The sequence below is a fragment of the Barbus barbus genome (assembly GCF_936440315.1).
Source record: "Barbus barbus genome assembly, chromosome: 6".
In the NCBI taxonomy this organism is placed as follows: domain Eukaryota; kingdom Metazoa; phylum Chordata; class Actinopteri; order Cypriniformes; family Cyprinidae; genus Barbus; species Barbus barbus.
Genome location: NC_136734.1, coordinates 5,316,717 through 5,332,092, shown reverse-complemented (window position 1 = coordinate 5,332,092; position 15,376 = coordinate 5,316,717). Strand labels below are relative to the sequence as shown.

Here is a 15,376-nt window from a genome sequence, read left to right as displayed (position 1 = left end):
ATACGAATTATAATGAAGTCACTACCATTCAAAAATGTTTTTGGAAATCTCTCTTCTTTTTGATTAAAAATACAGCAAGACAGTAATATTGTCAAATCATTACAATTTGAAATAACTATTTGAATATGTTAAAATATCTGAAAATCTCCAGAATGCTGATTTGATGCTCAAGAAACATTTCTTATTATTATCAGTGCTGCAAACAGTTGTGTTGCAAATTATTTTTATGGAAACAGTGAATAATTTTTTGTCAGGATGAATAGAAAAAATAGAAATCTTTTGGAAATATCTTGTATAAAAGTCTTTACTGTCACCTTTGATCTATTTAATGCATTCTTAAAATAAAAATGAATAAAAGCTGAAAAAATAATAACAATATTATTTTCTTAAAAAAAATCTGACCCCAACAGTAGTAGAAATATATTAAAATATTAAAATATTTATATTTAAAACAATTTAATAAAAATGTTTCATTATATAGAAAGCGTCTCGGTTATGTATGTAACCCTCGTTCAGAGACGTCACGTCGGTGACCGACGAATTGGGATCCCAATTCGTCGGTCACCGACGTGACACGGAGTGACCGACTGGTAGGGGACCTCTTAACTATGGTAAAATCATATGTATGTCTTCTTGTAACTTGTTGCTTTTTTTTACAACCACTTTATAGCTCCTTCAGGAAATATAATACTTTTATCCTCTTAATGAAAGTGATTTTAAGGTTTATAATAGTTATTTGATGTTTTAATTCTTTGTTTACAAGCGTTAATCCAGGTGTCTGACCAAATCACCATTCTGTTCCAGATACTCTGTCTGTTCCTCGCTGGTCTCCTCAAATACCTCGTAGAGACCTCGGCAACTCCATAAAACACAGGTAAGTTTTGTGCAGATGTGAATGTGTGGTAGTGGTTACAAAATGTCAAGCCAATTAACTCGTGTGGTTGTGCATCTCCAGTCATGCCTGCTCAAATCTGATGACATGATTACCCCAAATACCACCAATCCCAAATCAAACAAAGAGCCTGCGTTTGTATCTAGACCACGAAACACTGTGCTTTTGTCATCAAAGTTATAAGGGTTTTTAATGAGAGCTGAGTGTAGCTTAGCCATCGAAACATATGCAAAGTTCACCAAGGCTAAATCATTTCTCATTTTCCTGGTACTTTAGACGTGGAAATCAACATCTACATGTCATCCTAGATGGACAAATGCCAGTTTCAATACGCAAGCAGATAAACAGATCCAAAAAATTGAAACGCTCATATCAACTGAGCTGCGTACTAAAGCCAGCCTCGTCTTTTATGAGACAGTATGGCTTCAATCTAATGAAGACACTTTGACACTGTCAGAGCCCATTAGTCATATTCTATTAACTGTCAGCTTCTGTTCATATCAGAGAAATAGATGCACAGTGACCCTTCAGAGGAACTCTATTGCAGGAAATCTGAATGGCTCTTTTATTGTGGAGAACGGCAAATATGACTACATGTATACAAAAAGAGATGAATTCTGCTGAACAATCGCCGATGCATCCATACGGCCTTTGTCCTCTTGTGTATTTGTCAAGTGCGGAAGTGCAGTTGAGCGCATAGGAGATATTGAGAGATACTCGGTTACAATTAAATTACTCTAAATTGAGAATTACTGCCAAAGTGCCTATCTTTGGGCATCGCTGCACATATCTGTCTCTCGATGAAAAGGTTACTTGGCAAACGTGATCGCTGTTGTGGCACATTCGCTCTTTCATCTGAAGAGTTTAAGAGTTGTTGTCAAAAGGTCAGAACCATCTGCTGATAGTTTGACAGCAAAGCAAAACAACCCCATATGGCCTCATGCATTTAAAAACATTTTTTGAGTTGTTTTCTGAGAAAATGTCTCAAAAAAAGGCTCAGTAATGAATCATGCCACTTATTTGTGCTTGTGCAGGTTTTCCACAAAGTATTGGATGTCGCAGACGTGTATTGTGTGCGGGAAAGGAATGCTGTTCGGCTTAAAATGCAAAAACTGCAAGTAAGTGCTAAAACTTGCATACGGAAGCCCATTTCATAAAACAAATTCAGCTTTTCTCAATTATAAGTATGACAAAATGTTGTTTCTATTATAACAAAAAGTTGAAATTATGACAAAAACAGTCATGATAGAAAGTTGAAATAATTATGTAGTCAGAATTATGAGATAAAAAGTTGATATTATGACAATTATGACAAAGGTTGAAATGATTATGTAGTCATAATTATGAGATTAAACACTGAAATGATAAAATACTAAGTCATAAATATGAGTTGAAAATATAGAATAATTATAACAAAAAGTTGAAATAATTATTTAGTCATAATTATGAGATAAGCTGAAATTGTGCTATAAAACAAATATAACAAAAAGTTTAAATTATGACAAAAACATTTATGACAAAATTTTGAAATGATTATGTAGTCATAATTATGAGATAAAAAGGTTGAAATTATATGATGCTAATTCAAATGTGAAATTATGACACAGATTTATGATATACTAAATTATCATTGTATAAACTGTTTAAATTATGGCATAATGTTTACATTATGATATAAGAACAATTATGACAAAAAGTAAAATGATTAGAACAAAAAACAATTGGGATAAAAAGTCGAAATTTTGAGATGAAAAGACTAAATTATAAGAAATAATCATGACAGAAAATACTTTTAATGCATAATTATATAATATATAAAAACAACTTTTTGCAATCCCTAGCTATCGTTGCATTGAGTTTTGCATCAGCAAACAACACTTATGTTTTCTTAAAGATCAAAAGATGATAAAAAAGTTATTTTTGTAATTCTGTCTGATGCTGAAATTACAGACTGATTCGCAGCATGTAGACTATAAATGTCAAATGTTAAATACACACTCCATTATCTATGATTTAACCATCTCTCTTATAACATTTCAGCTTTGGAAAAATGTGATTTGATGTTTTTGTTTGCATCACAGCCTCTTTAGAATTCAGTGCTAGACACTTTGTGCCTGCAGTAGTGTCTGAACATTCAAATTGAGCATAATTATCATTATCATTAAAAGATTATTTGAATAAATTACCTGCCTAATAGTTTCCACTCTACCACCCTTGACTATGGCATCTACTTGCTGGCTTTTGACACCCTCAAAATAATGACTGCATATTAAGTGTTTGTTTTGAATATTCATTGATTTGCTTTTACAAGATCAAACTAATAAACGTTTCTGTCATGCTTTCTTTTGTCAGATTGAAGTGCCACAACAAATGCACCAAAGAAGCACCGCCCTGTCATTTACTCATATACCACAGAGGAGGTAGGGACACAATAAGAGGTATTTCAGCTTTAATGTTTTCTTTATTTCTTTTTTTTTTTTAAACTCCATAAATACTTAAAACAAAAAGTACTACACAAGGCAGGCCATTAATTATGGTTCAAATATGATTTCAGACACTGCAATGTTCAATTGGACATATTTAATTAATTACACGCTTTATCTTTTTCAGAAAACATTGTTTTTTGAAAATTGGTTTCCAAACAAGAGAATGTGTTTAAAGTGAATTGAATGTATTTTATAATGTCATAGCTAGTGGCTTCACATCTGCTTTGCATTAATGTACTAAACAGTTTGTATTGTCCTTTGTTAAACATTATAATATTCAGTCTGCACTCATCTTTTCCTCATTTCTGATATTGCAGAGCAAGGAACATCTCAAGGTAAGGGAGCAGGTGTGTGCTCCTCAGTATTTCCAGGTTTGTGCCCCTCAGTATTTCCTACTTCATACCTTAAATTTAACCCTGGAATGGTTTCATATGTCATATGAAAATACATATTCAAAAGTTTGGGGTTGGTAGGATTTTTAAATGAAGTGTCTTTATTATTATTATTATTATTTTTTTTACCAAAGCCGCATTTATGTTATAAAAATAAATAAAACAGTAATATTGTGAAATAATATTACAATTTAAAATAACCATTTTCTATTCTAATGTATTTTACTGTAAAATATACTGTAATTTGATGCAATGCTGCAATTTTCAGCATCATTACTCCAGTCTTCAGTGTCACATGATCCTTCCCAAATCCTTCTAATATGGTGACTTGCTGAAGAAATATTTCCTGTTATTAATGTTGAAAACAGCTGTGCTTAACATTTTTTAAAAATATATATTTTTTCAAGACTCTGATGAATGGAAAGTTCAAAAGAACAGCATGTATTTGCAATAGAAATCTTTTGTAACATTATAAATGACACTTTTGAACAATTGTTTCACTGAACCCAATCTTTTGAGCTGTAGTGTATGGTATATTACAAAAATGAGTATAGGAAAAATGTCAAGCCAATTTTGTTAGGCTGATTTAATGTGAAGCACTTCAGAATTGGTCTGTTAGGAAACGCCACTAACTTTTGCAACTGATATGTATTGAATTATGATAAATTACTACTTACAAATTGAATTTAATGTGTCTTGTTTTCAAGGTTCAATTTAGTGAATCCTTAATATGAAATTAAATGCATTTATGCATATGAAATGCACAAAGATTTGTTTTTCTTTGCTGGAAAAAGTAAACAGTGATATTCTACACAACCTGGTCGTTGCTGTCGAATTTCCATGCGTGTCATACATGTGATATTTCTGATATATACTGTACATAATACATGGTTTAGTAGCTCCTCCATTAAAGACTTTTCAGATTTTTTCTGTTACCGTGACAATTGCCTCCTGTTACCGTGGATACTATGCTGTTTCTCTCGCCCTCTCTCTCTCAGCTCGTCAGCTCGTCAGGACCGAGTCGGTACCATGTGACATAAACAACCCCCTCTGGTACTCAGACCTCCACATTAGCCAGACTCTCCCCAAGACCAACAAAATCAACAAGGTAAGATTAGTTACGTTCCATTAGCTCTGAACAAACACAACTCAAACTTGTTACATCCCTCCACGGTCAACATTATTACAAAGCTATCTCGGGCAGATTGGAATTATAGGTCCTTCCTGTAATCTTTAGAACAACTTGTTTGCTTCTGCTTTGTATTCAAACAACTTGGCATGAAAAGCAATTTTTGCAGACTGACGTCAAACAGCCTTCCTGTCATTTTTGGAACACATGGTTTTCTTATATGTTTATTGGAAACCAAGGCACGACAGGATGAGTGTGACATTTTTAACACACCATGTCAAGTCTACTTTAAAAAAAACGTGTCTGGGGATCCTTGCGTTCAATTCCATCTAGCTGTTTTTAAATGCAAGATCACGTCCTGTGTGTGTGTATGTGTGTGCACGTGCACTTTATGATGGCATAAACGCTGCTGGAACTTGTGTGAAGGGAACTGACTTCATACATCCACTAAAAATTACCTTCAGACCAGTTGGTTATATGTAACTAAAAAAGAGTGTGTTAAAAAAGTGTATGCTGCTACAATGTGTTTGATATTTAATTTCTAATATAACTATCAAAGTTGTAAATTTGTGGAATAATTGTGACATGGAATTAATAATGTGTAGTTAACTTTAGGGTTACTATATTTAACTAAAACTAAGACTGAAACCAAACTAGTACCATAAATAAAAAATCTTGTTACTTGAAAAAGTTAATTGAAATAAAAATAAAATCTAAAAACCAGCTAGTTGCCAACATTTCTTATTGATGTGATAAAATAATCAAATTAAAACTGACATAAAATATCATAAAACTGACATCAAACTATATAGTCATATACAAACAAAACAGCTAAAAATGCCGAAAACACAGAATAAAATGACTAAAACCTTGACCAAAATGAAAAGGAAAAAATAAAAACTGATTCAAAATTTAAATTGAAAACTATATTCGATACTAAAATATCATTGATTCACTTTACAAATTTAAAAAAACAAAGGTGATAAATATATAACTCAATAATTAATAATTTGTCTAACTTTTAAAAATTAAGTTATGTTTTTGATTTCTTTTTTGTATAGATTGAACTTCATAGTGTAAGTGACAATTCATTAGAATTATAACGAAAAAATAGTAGATAAAATAAGCTATGGCTTCAGTCTACACATTTTTTAGTTATATTAAATTATGGAAAATTGTGTATGAGAACCGAAGTTAAAAAAAAACAAATCTTGATGAATGCAAACGACTTTTTAAGTGTGGATTAAGTGATATTTTTTGCAACCATATGAACCGTAAAATAACTTTTTTAAACAATGTCATACCTGGGTTAACCTGACCTGGACTTGAACGTTAACTGAATTTAGAAATTGGCATTTTATTGCCTTGGCTTCTTAAGTTTAAGGTTTCTATGCAACAGAACAACAACAATATTTCATTTATGACAGTGACTAGAAAAAGTTCATATCCATATCATATCTCTTAATTTTTAAATGCAGTTGCTTTTATAATGCATTATATTTTATAACTTTAGTTTTTCCCAAAACTCAGACTCGATTTGTGACACTTGAGCAGCAAAAATAGCAGTCAAAAATGACTTGCAGGGCATATAGTTGTGACATTTTTTTGGCTTTCTGTTGTCTTCTCAAATACATATGCCACTCAATCATGCTTTATGACAACACTGCTGGCTATTGATGTGCTCCTCTTTCTAACACGACGTTGGGCAGTTTTTCAAAGGTAGCACGGCTGTCCAGTTTTCAGCCCATGGGAGATCAGGTCTGCAGCCGCCACACCCCTGGTTTTTGATTAATCTTTAACCGACCGTGAGAATGAAGCCGGGTTTACTGATGTCTGACCGCGCTGGTAATGAGCAGAGAGTAGGGAGTGTTTTTGTGTGTTACCAAAAGTCGGTCTGCCTCTGTTTCAGGACCACATCCCTGTGCCGTATCAGCCCGACTCCAGCAGTAACCCCTCCTCCACCACCTCCTCCACCCCATCGTCTCCTGCTCCCCCTCTGCCGCCCAGCGCTACACCCCCATCTCCTCTGCACCCTTCCCCGCAGAGCGTCAGACAGCAGAAACAGTCCAACCTTACAGGTACCAACCCAAAACATATGCTTATACTGTGTTAATACTTCAGTAAAAAAAATGTGCCTAATTTAATTATTCCACAGAATCTTTTCTACATAATTTCAAATAATATAATTGCTTAATGCTGAAACTGTGTTAAGCTGTATTTTGACCCGGAGGTTATTTTTTTCTTTTAGTTAATATTATCACATTGGACTAAGTCCTACTGATTTGCTCACACATGGTATTTTCATAATTATTACACCTTGTTACACAATTTGCTTATAAATGTCTTTTTATGCAGTATTATTAACAAATATTAGATTTTATCACTTTGTTTTCTTTCTATTAGCATAGTTTTTTATTTATGTTTTAAAAAATTGATTGATTCAGTGAACTGAGCTTAATTTTTGAGTGAATTTTGCCAAAATTATCCAAAAATAATATGTTGTTTTTTTACCCTGAAAATAGGCTCAGAATCAATGAGGCCTATGTTCAGTAAGTCTCAAAAAGAAAAAAGAAAATACAAACCCTGTGGAAATAATGATTTGTATAATAACGAGGATGATTTAAAGTATATATAAGGACTTTATAAAGTATAAATTGGTCCAAATTAGTACTGTACTCTAATGATCCTTATTTGTGCCATATACAGTCAATGTCAATCTATTTTGTTATAGTATTTCTGCCTTTTTGGAAAAACACTTTTTCTACCATCGGCCAAACTGGTCTCAGAACTACAAAAAACGATTCTGCAAATTTAGTATTATAGTGTATGTAACCTTTGTGATGTAAGAGCAACAGCATGATGCTTTAGGTATAAAGTATCTTGACGCTTGGTCAGGACCCTCACTTTTTGATGCCCAAAGCGTCATTTTTCAACGTACTTTTTCCTTCATTGCTTTAAATAAGAAACCCTTGGTGTCAATATATATAATATTGCTATTATTGCATATTTATTGGGGTGTGATTTTGTCTCTTGTGTGTCTCGTGACTGATTGCATCGGGAGTTTTGTTTTTTAATGAGATGTGAGCGCGTTAAGGGAGCGGACGGGATCATTTTCAATGATTAAAACCTTATGTTTTACTCTCTTCTTCAAATAAAGATATCGTATGTCTTCAGAACATTTGGAATGCAACAGGACTTTTATACTGCTTTTTTATGATCAGTTTTTACAATAAATACCTGTAACTGCACTTATATTTGCCTGTTACGTGTTTTATATTGTTCAGAAATGGGTAGGTTTAGGGTAAGGGTGGGGTTATGTGCTCCATTTATATAAAATTATTAAAAAACAAATGCATGCAAACCATTAAATTAAGACAATCAACTAAAACAATGGAGGATGCTGTGCATTGAAAAGTGATGCTAAAAGTGACGCGAAATATAAATATTTCTGCACTGGTATCATGGTAACACTTTACAATAAGGTCTCAATTGTACAATTGTCACAGTATTTATTAATCTTTTTTAACTTTAGTTAATAAAAATACAACTTTTAATTGTTCATGTTCTCGTTTACTGATGTAGTTAACTAATGTTAAATGAAAACATCATTTTGTCTTGTTATAGTTATGTAAGTTTTGATTATACATTGATTTTTATTGGCAATCAGGACGAGGACTAAAGATTTGATCTCTTAACGTACCTAAAGTAGCCTGTATGAGTAAACCCATAAGCTAAAACTAGCTAAAACGCTTGGTTTTATTTAACTTAACAAGGTTCTCTGAAGGTCAAATGTCAATCAGCATCTGTTTATTCTGAATGCAAAAATTAGTAGCATAAAATGTAGTTATGATGCTCTCTTGCTCCTTTAGATGGAGGTCAAATGCTGTAAAATGCGCAATTATCTCTTTTGGGTCACTTATAATAACATGCCAAGACCACTTAACATTGTTTATTAAAAAACACACAAAGTTTCCTCAAATGTTGCCAACGACAACCAGACTTCAAATTGTTGCACTTGTGCCATTTTAATTTTCTAGTGCATTTGCAATCATTCAAATCATGGTGTGGAGTTCTGTTTGGAAATGTCCCGCTTTTCAGTTATGACAGCACTTAATATAAGCAGCAGTCGAACTAACACGAACTCCTCAAGTTTGTGAAGAATGAGCCAAAAAACATCCTGTGCCAGAAAATTTGAGTTCGCATGACACCCTAAATGTGATTAGTGATAACAGTGCATATTTAATTATTAAACATTTAAATCACAACATTTCTTTGTTATATACTTTTCAAAATCATAAAATGCTCTGTTTATTTCTCTTTATTTTATTTATTTATTAGATGTTGACTCTCAGATTTTCAGTGTGGTTTCAGACATTTGGACCCTTCTGTATCCTATAAGTCCCTATTTTTATGGTAAATGCATCTTTGTGATGGATTTTGCAGAACAATAACACAGACCAATAAGCATCTGGGGGTGTGTTGAATTTTATTGAATTCTGTCTGCTTCTCTCCTGTGCTCTTCTCAGCATCTCATTTCTACAAATACAAGCAGCAGTTCATCTTCCCTGGTAAGTGTGTCATAATTGGTCATTACCCCTACCCATAATGCAGCGTGACATGCCAAGGCAAACTTTTTTGATGTTGTTTTTTATGCCATCTTTTCTTTGAGGCACAACAAACCCCCTCCCTCTCCTTCTGTCTTTCTTTGCTCTTCCTCTTGTTGTCTCTTAACCAGCAATGCTGTATTCTCTAATGATGGTTCTTTTAAAGACAAGGTCGCCTGCGCCTCGCTGACAAATAAAGGCTGATAAGTGCCTGTATTCTGTGGGAGGCACTCAGCTCACTGCATGTTTCTGATGAGCGTGTGGAGGGAGGAAAGCCATGTTGTGTTGGTAGCGTGATAGTTTAGAATAAAGGCTATTGATGCCAATTTTGCCAGTTTATTCCAATGAAGAGGTGAGCTGCTGAGATCAGTCACCATTGTACCTTGCAGCAGGGAAAACACGGCCAGTTTTGTCCATTAGGTAAAACAATTGGTTAATGTTTCAATAGAAATTGTTTGTTAAATGAAAATCCTCTTGGGTTTCATATATTTGTGTAGCATGTAAGGGTTAGTGGCTGAGAGTACAGTATGTTCTTTGCTTACAAAAATAAATCAATGGACACTCAGTGTTGTTTGGAGTTGAAATTATTTATATTATGTAAAAAATCTTTCCTACAGCTATATAGGAAATCTGTTGCCTGGAACAACAGTAAATAATGTATATGCATGCGCTCACTACTGTTCAAAAGTGTAAGGTCAGTAAGATTTTTTTTAAAGGAAGTCTCTTATGCTCACCATGCCGTGGCATTTATTTGATCAAAAATGCAGTAAAAACAGTTAAATTGAGAAATGATATTACAAAGTTTTCTCATTTCTAATCTAATTTATTCCTGTGATGCAAAGCTGAATTTTCTGTATCATTACTCCAGGTTTCAGTGTCACATGATCCTCCAGAAATCATTCTAATATGATGATTTGGCACTGAAGTAACATTTCTTATTACCAATGGTTGAAAACAGTTGTGCTGCTTAATATTTTTGTGGCAACTGTAATTTTTGCAGGATTTTTATCTTTTAAAGAATGTTTATTTGAAGATTTTTGGAGTGTGTTTTTCAAGAAAATACAATTTTCTGAGTAAAAATTGTTTTGTACATCAATTTTTTTCAGTGTAAACAGCTTCTGTTTTGGTGTAAATCAGAGCTGCTGTTCTCAGCAGTACTCCTGCATGTTTTGTTCTCAGCAGTACTCCTGCATGTTCTAATGAACTTAGTCTATAAAAATACACTCTTTTACACATTATGTCATTTTCTCTCTCATCTCTGCCTTGTGACTTACCGTCTCACTTTCTCTTTGTAGATGTGGCCCCTGAGGTTCCCACCAGGGCCCCTCAAGTCATTCTACACCCTGTTCTGTCTGAACCTAGGTAAGTGCGTGCATGTTTATATGTGAGTTTATGTTGATTTGACATTTTAGAACGCATTTAAATATGATGACATCAGTCTGTCCATGTAGAGCTCACTGGGATTTGGAACTGAAGTGCAAATGCGTGTAAATCAATAATGGTGACTAAATATCATGGTAACACTTTGCAATAAGTTCCCAATTGTCACAGTATTTATTAATCTTTTTTTAACTTTAGTTAATAAAAATACAACTTTTAATCGTTCATGTTCTCGTTTACTGATGTAGTTAACTAATGTTAAATGAAAACATCATTTTGTCTTGTTATAGTTATGTAAGTTTTGATTATACATTGATTTTTATTAGCAATCAGGACGAGGACTAAAGATTTGGTCTCTTAACAAACCTAAAGTAGCCTGTATGAGTAAACCCATAAGCTAAAACTAGCTAAAACGCTTGGTTTTATTTAACGTAACAAGGTTCTCTGAAGGTCAAATGTCAATCAGCATCTGTTTATTCTGAATGCAAAAATTAGTAGCATAAATGTAGTTATGATGCTCTCTTGCTCCTTTAGATGGAGGTCAAATGCTGTAAAATGTGCAATTATCTCTTTTGGGTCACTTATAATAACATGCCAAGACCACTTAACATTGTTTATTAAAATACAAATGTGTCTGAAATGTCATGTTCTGTGTGTGTTTGTGTGCGTATTTAGAGCGATGCCCAGTGAAAGGCCACAGACATGTCAGACAGTTTTGCCAAGGCTTGTGTCTATTTATAGCAGATATGAGCATTTTAGATTACAGAATTATTAGAGCAAAAATATTTGTGGTGCAAAAACTGATGTGACTGAAGACAAGTCACACACACACACACACACACACACAAACTTGGGCTAAACAAAGAGTGGGGCTATAGTGCTATAGCTACAGTGATGATGTCAAGCGTATTCATGGATTTTTGAAAAACTCAGAGACCCATAAAGAAAAATGCTATTTTTAATTAACTGAATCAAGATACATTAACTAAAAAAAAAAAAAACTCTAAGAACTGGATATCAGTTTCTGTAGTTCAGACAGCAGTATGTTTTTCATTATGGAGAATTATAATGCAGCTGACATTAGTTGTTTGAGAGCTGTAGAGTAAAATTGTTAACAGGCATGTATGCATAAATGGACTGATAGGTCCTTGCATATTTTTCAACCAAACAAGGGTCAGAGTGTTTTAAACACATTTCTTACCACAGACATATAATAGAGTGTCATCCAGTTTGAATAAGGCTTTGAGATTTATGCAATTTTAGACACTAAATCTCCTATTTTATTTTATTTTTATGTAGGCAGCTCACTAAGCAGAGCTTGTTTAAACAGCTTTCGTTCAAGCTAAAAATATGACGATGAACAAGCAGATTTTTTTGTGTGATCCTTTCAGATGGCATAAAGTAAACAATGGATTTTAATTAGATTACAGGTCCTTGAAATTGAAACATCAGTTCGTTCTGCTGAGGTAAATGACCCTCCCTGAGCAAACACATTTTCTGTTTCTCTTCACACAGTACCAAAGGGAGTCCCTTGCTACAAATTGAGGTTGAGCCAACATCTGATGTGAGTCATCCTGCTTCTATAGCAAATGTGCACCATCATGTTCTAAAACCTGAACATATATTATCTATCTATCTATCTATCTATCTATCTATCTATCTATCTATCTATCTATCTATCTATCTATCTATCTATCTATCTATCTATCTATCTATCTATCTATCTATCTATCTATCTGTCTATCTGTCTATCTGTCTGTCTGTCTGTCTGTCTGTCGTTCTTCCATGGTTCCATCACTCCACCATTTCTTCGTTCTGTCTATCTATTTGTCTAACTATTGTTCTGTCTGTCTGACATCCTATCGTTCCATCACTATTCCTATCTATCTATTGTTCTCTCATTTGTTCTGTCAATACATGGTTCCATCCATCCATCCATATTTTTCTATCTGTCAGAATGAGGAAGGCAACGATGAAGCCGAGGGTTCAGCGGATGAGTTCGAGGAGATGAATCTCTCCCTCCTGTCCGCAAGGAACTTCCCACGTAAGGCCAGCCAGACCAGCATCTTCCTGCAGGAGTGGGACATTCCCATGGAGCAGGTGGAGATCGGAGAGCTGATCGGGAAGGGCCGCTTTGGACAGGTCTACCACGGACGCTGGCATGGAGAAGTGGCCATACGGCTAATTGACATTGAAAGAGACAATGAAGAACAGCTGAAAGCGTTTAAAAGAGAGGTGATGGCGTATAGGAACACACGGCATGAAAATGTGGTGCTGTTCATGGGAGCGTGTATGAGACCCCCTCATCTGGCCATCATCACCAGGTAAACTTGTACAGAGTTTGTTGAGTTCCCAGTGTTTCTGGTGCATGTGTACTAAGCTTCATGACTGTATCTTAAAGTTGACTTACTTTTCCTGATCTTCTCAAATCAGCATAACCTCATAGCTTGCGTTAGTGGCTGCTTTCAGCCTAATTTAAAACGACATGTCTTTGACCACAAATGTAAACATAAATGGCTGAATTTTTTCACTTCTCAGAATTCTCAGAAGCCATGTCAGTATATGAACAGAGAGGGTTTATGCTACTTTAGTATCCTGTCTGAATATTTATATATATATATATATATATATATATATATATATATATATATATATATAAATATCTTAGTTTTTAACTGTTCATTTTATAATCTAATATTTATTTTTGATTATGATATTGTTAATTATACTATATAACAAAAAAGTTCAGAAGAAGAGCAATTTGAAATAGTTTACTGTCACTTTTGATAAATGTAATAATGCATCCTTGCAAAATTATATTAATTCTATTATTTATAGATAGATAGATAGATAGATAGATAGATAGATAGATAGATAGATAGATAGATAGATATTTTTAATATTAATAATATAATACACACAAAATACAATATTATATAATACATATGATATTTATATATATTTTTTTAGATTTATTTTTGTATTTTTGCAATAGGACAGTATGATGACAGGAAGCGAAGTGGGACATAGAGAGGGGAAGGGATCGAGAAAGCCCACGAGGCTATCGCCGTCAACAAATAATATTATATTTAATATTTAATAAAGCCCATATTTAAATGGAGCTCTGACTTTTTTCAGTATATTTTAAGTTCCTGTAAAAATCTAAAAAAAAAACGGTAGCAAAATTTTGAGAATATTTTCTGAATTAAGTTTATTTTTCTTACCTTATTGGCAAATAGTTCACAGAAAAATAGTCCACAAAAAAACAAACAAACAAACAAACAAACAAAAAGTATATTAATGTCTAATCCTGACTAATTTTAGTGCATGATTTTGTGTATTTCTATTAACACAGACAAAAGTCATAATGGTTTTATTCATAGTCCTTAATCACAGCCCCGCAGGCCCAAACAAACAAATTGAGATATAATTGCTAGAAATTACCTCTTTCTTTAAAATAAATAAGGGAAATAAATAAATATTGATTGTGTCTCTCAGCATTGTCATGAGTGATTATGCATTGATTGTTTTTCATATCACCCCTGCAGTGTGGAATAAAAGTTTGGCTCTTGCTCACAAACGCAGCGTGTACAACATAATTGCAGCAGAATGTCAGAGCCTATCATTATTTGGAACAGTGTGTCTTGACATTATTAGTGTTAACAGCTGATGTATTTCTGTACTGACACCATATATACAGAGTTCAGCATTTGCATTTGTGCATCCCGCATTCTAAGGGTTCCACACTGCAGAAGGGCAAAAGGCCAGAGTGATGCTAAAAGTGGGCCTCGCGCCCTGATGGCATTATGAATATGTATAAATTGAGGAAGAGGGCAGCCTGGGGAAAGATGCAGACGTCTTTGTCAGGTGCAACAGTAGGAGCTCAGATGTCAGGGAGTTGGAGGGGTGTCTTTCTCCTCATTCCTGCGGAGGTGAAGTTCATGGTCCACTCAGCATCATTAGTCCTCCAAGTGACAGTGCTCAAATCTGCTTGTATGTAAATTCAGGATAGCATGCTGAAATATGAACATGTATCATTCTTGTCCTAACATATGTCCTATGATAATGTAGGTTGTAGGTTCAAACTCAATGAGGGGTGATTCATGAACTTTTAGCATTGTGACCTAAAGCAAAGCTTTTAACCACAGGTTGCTCTAGGGGCTCATCACATGACGTTTCATTAGTCTTGTGCTCTAGGTTGTCAAAACTCCTACCTTCATTTCCTATCATTCTTGATAGCAGCACAAGAAAGGAAAATTATAAAATTTGTTCTATTTAATTTTGACTTGTGCTGCCTTTGACTGCTGCTCTCATAAACTGGCTAAATTACTTATTTTTTGGCAGGCTTTATTGCCATTCTTCATCAGCAATCTAAATTGCATTCATAATTATAATATACTGTTAAATGCATTCATAGTTGCACATTTAATTATGACCAATACCAGTTAGTACTCTCGTGGACATCAGTAATCAATCTCATGATATTATTTCAT

General features: G+C 33.9%; 1 protein-coding gene across 1 annotated transcript in view; it reads left to right on the top strand.

The window, feature by feature from the left end:
- Positions 1-15,376, top strand: part of LOC306871047 (kinase suppressor of Ras 2-like) — a gene marked incomplete at both ends in the record, with an annotated part of 93,899 nt that overhangs the window by 62,174 nt on the left and 16,349 nt on the right. Inside the window, 10 exons of the mRNA XM_079418719.1 lie at positions 805-874; positions 1,927-2,010; positions 3,245-3,330; positions 3,696-3,713; positions 4,769-4,878; positions 6,809-6,977; positions 9,426-9,467; positions 10,799-10,865; positions 12,399-12,447; positions 12,840-13,207. Coding sequence (XP_079274845.1) covers positions 805-874; positions 1,927-2,010; positions 3,245-3,330; positions 3,696-3,713; positions 4,769-4,878; positions 6,809-6,977; positions 9,426-9,467; positions 10,799-10,865; positions 12,399-12,447; positions 12,840-13,207 — 1,063 coding nt within the window. The remainder of the gene's footprint in view (positions 1-804; positions 875-1,926; positions 2,011-3,244; positions 3,331-3,695; positions 3,714-4,768; positions 4,879-6,808; positions 6,978-9,425; positions 9,468-10,798; positions 10,866-12,398; positions 12,448-12,839; positions 13,208-15,376) is intronic.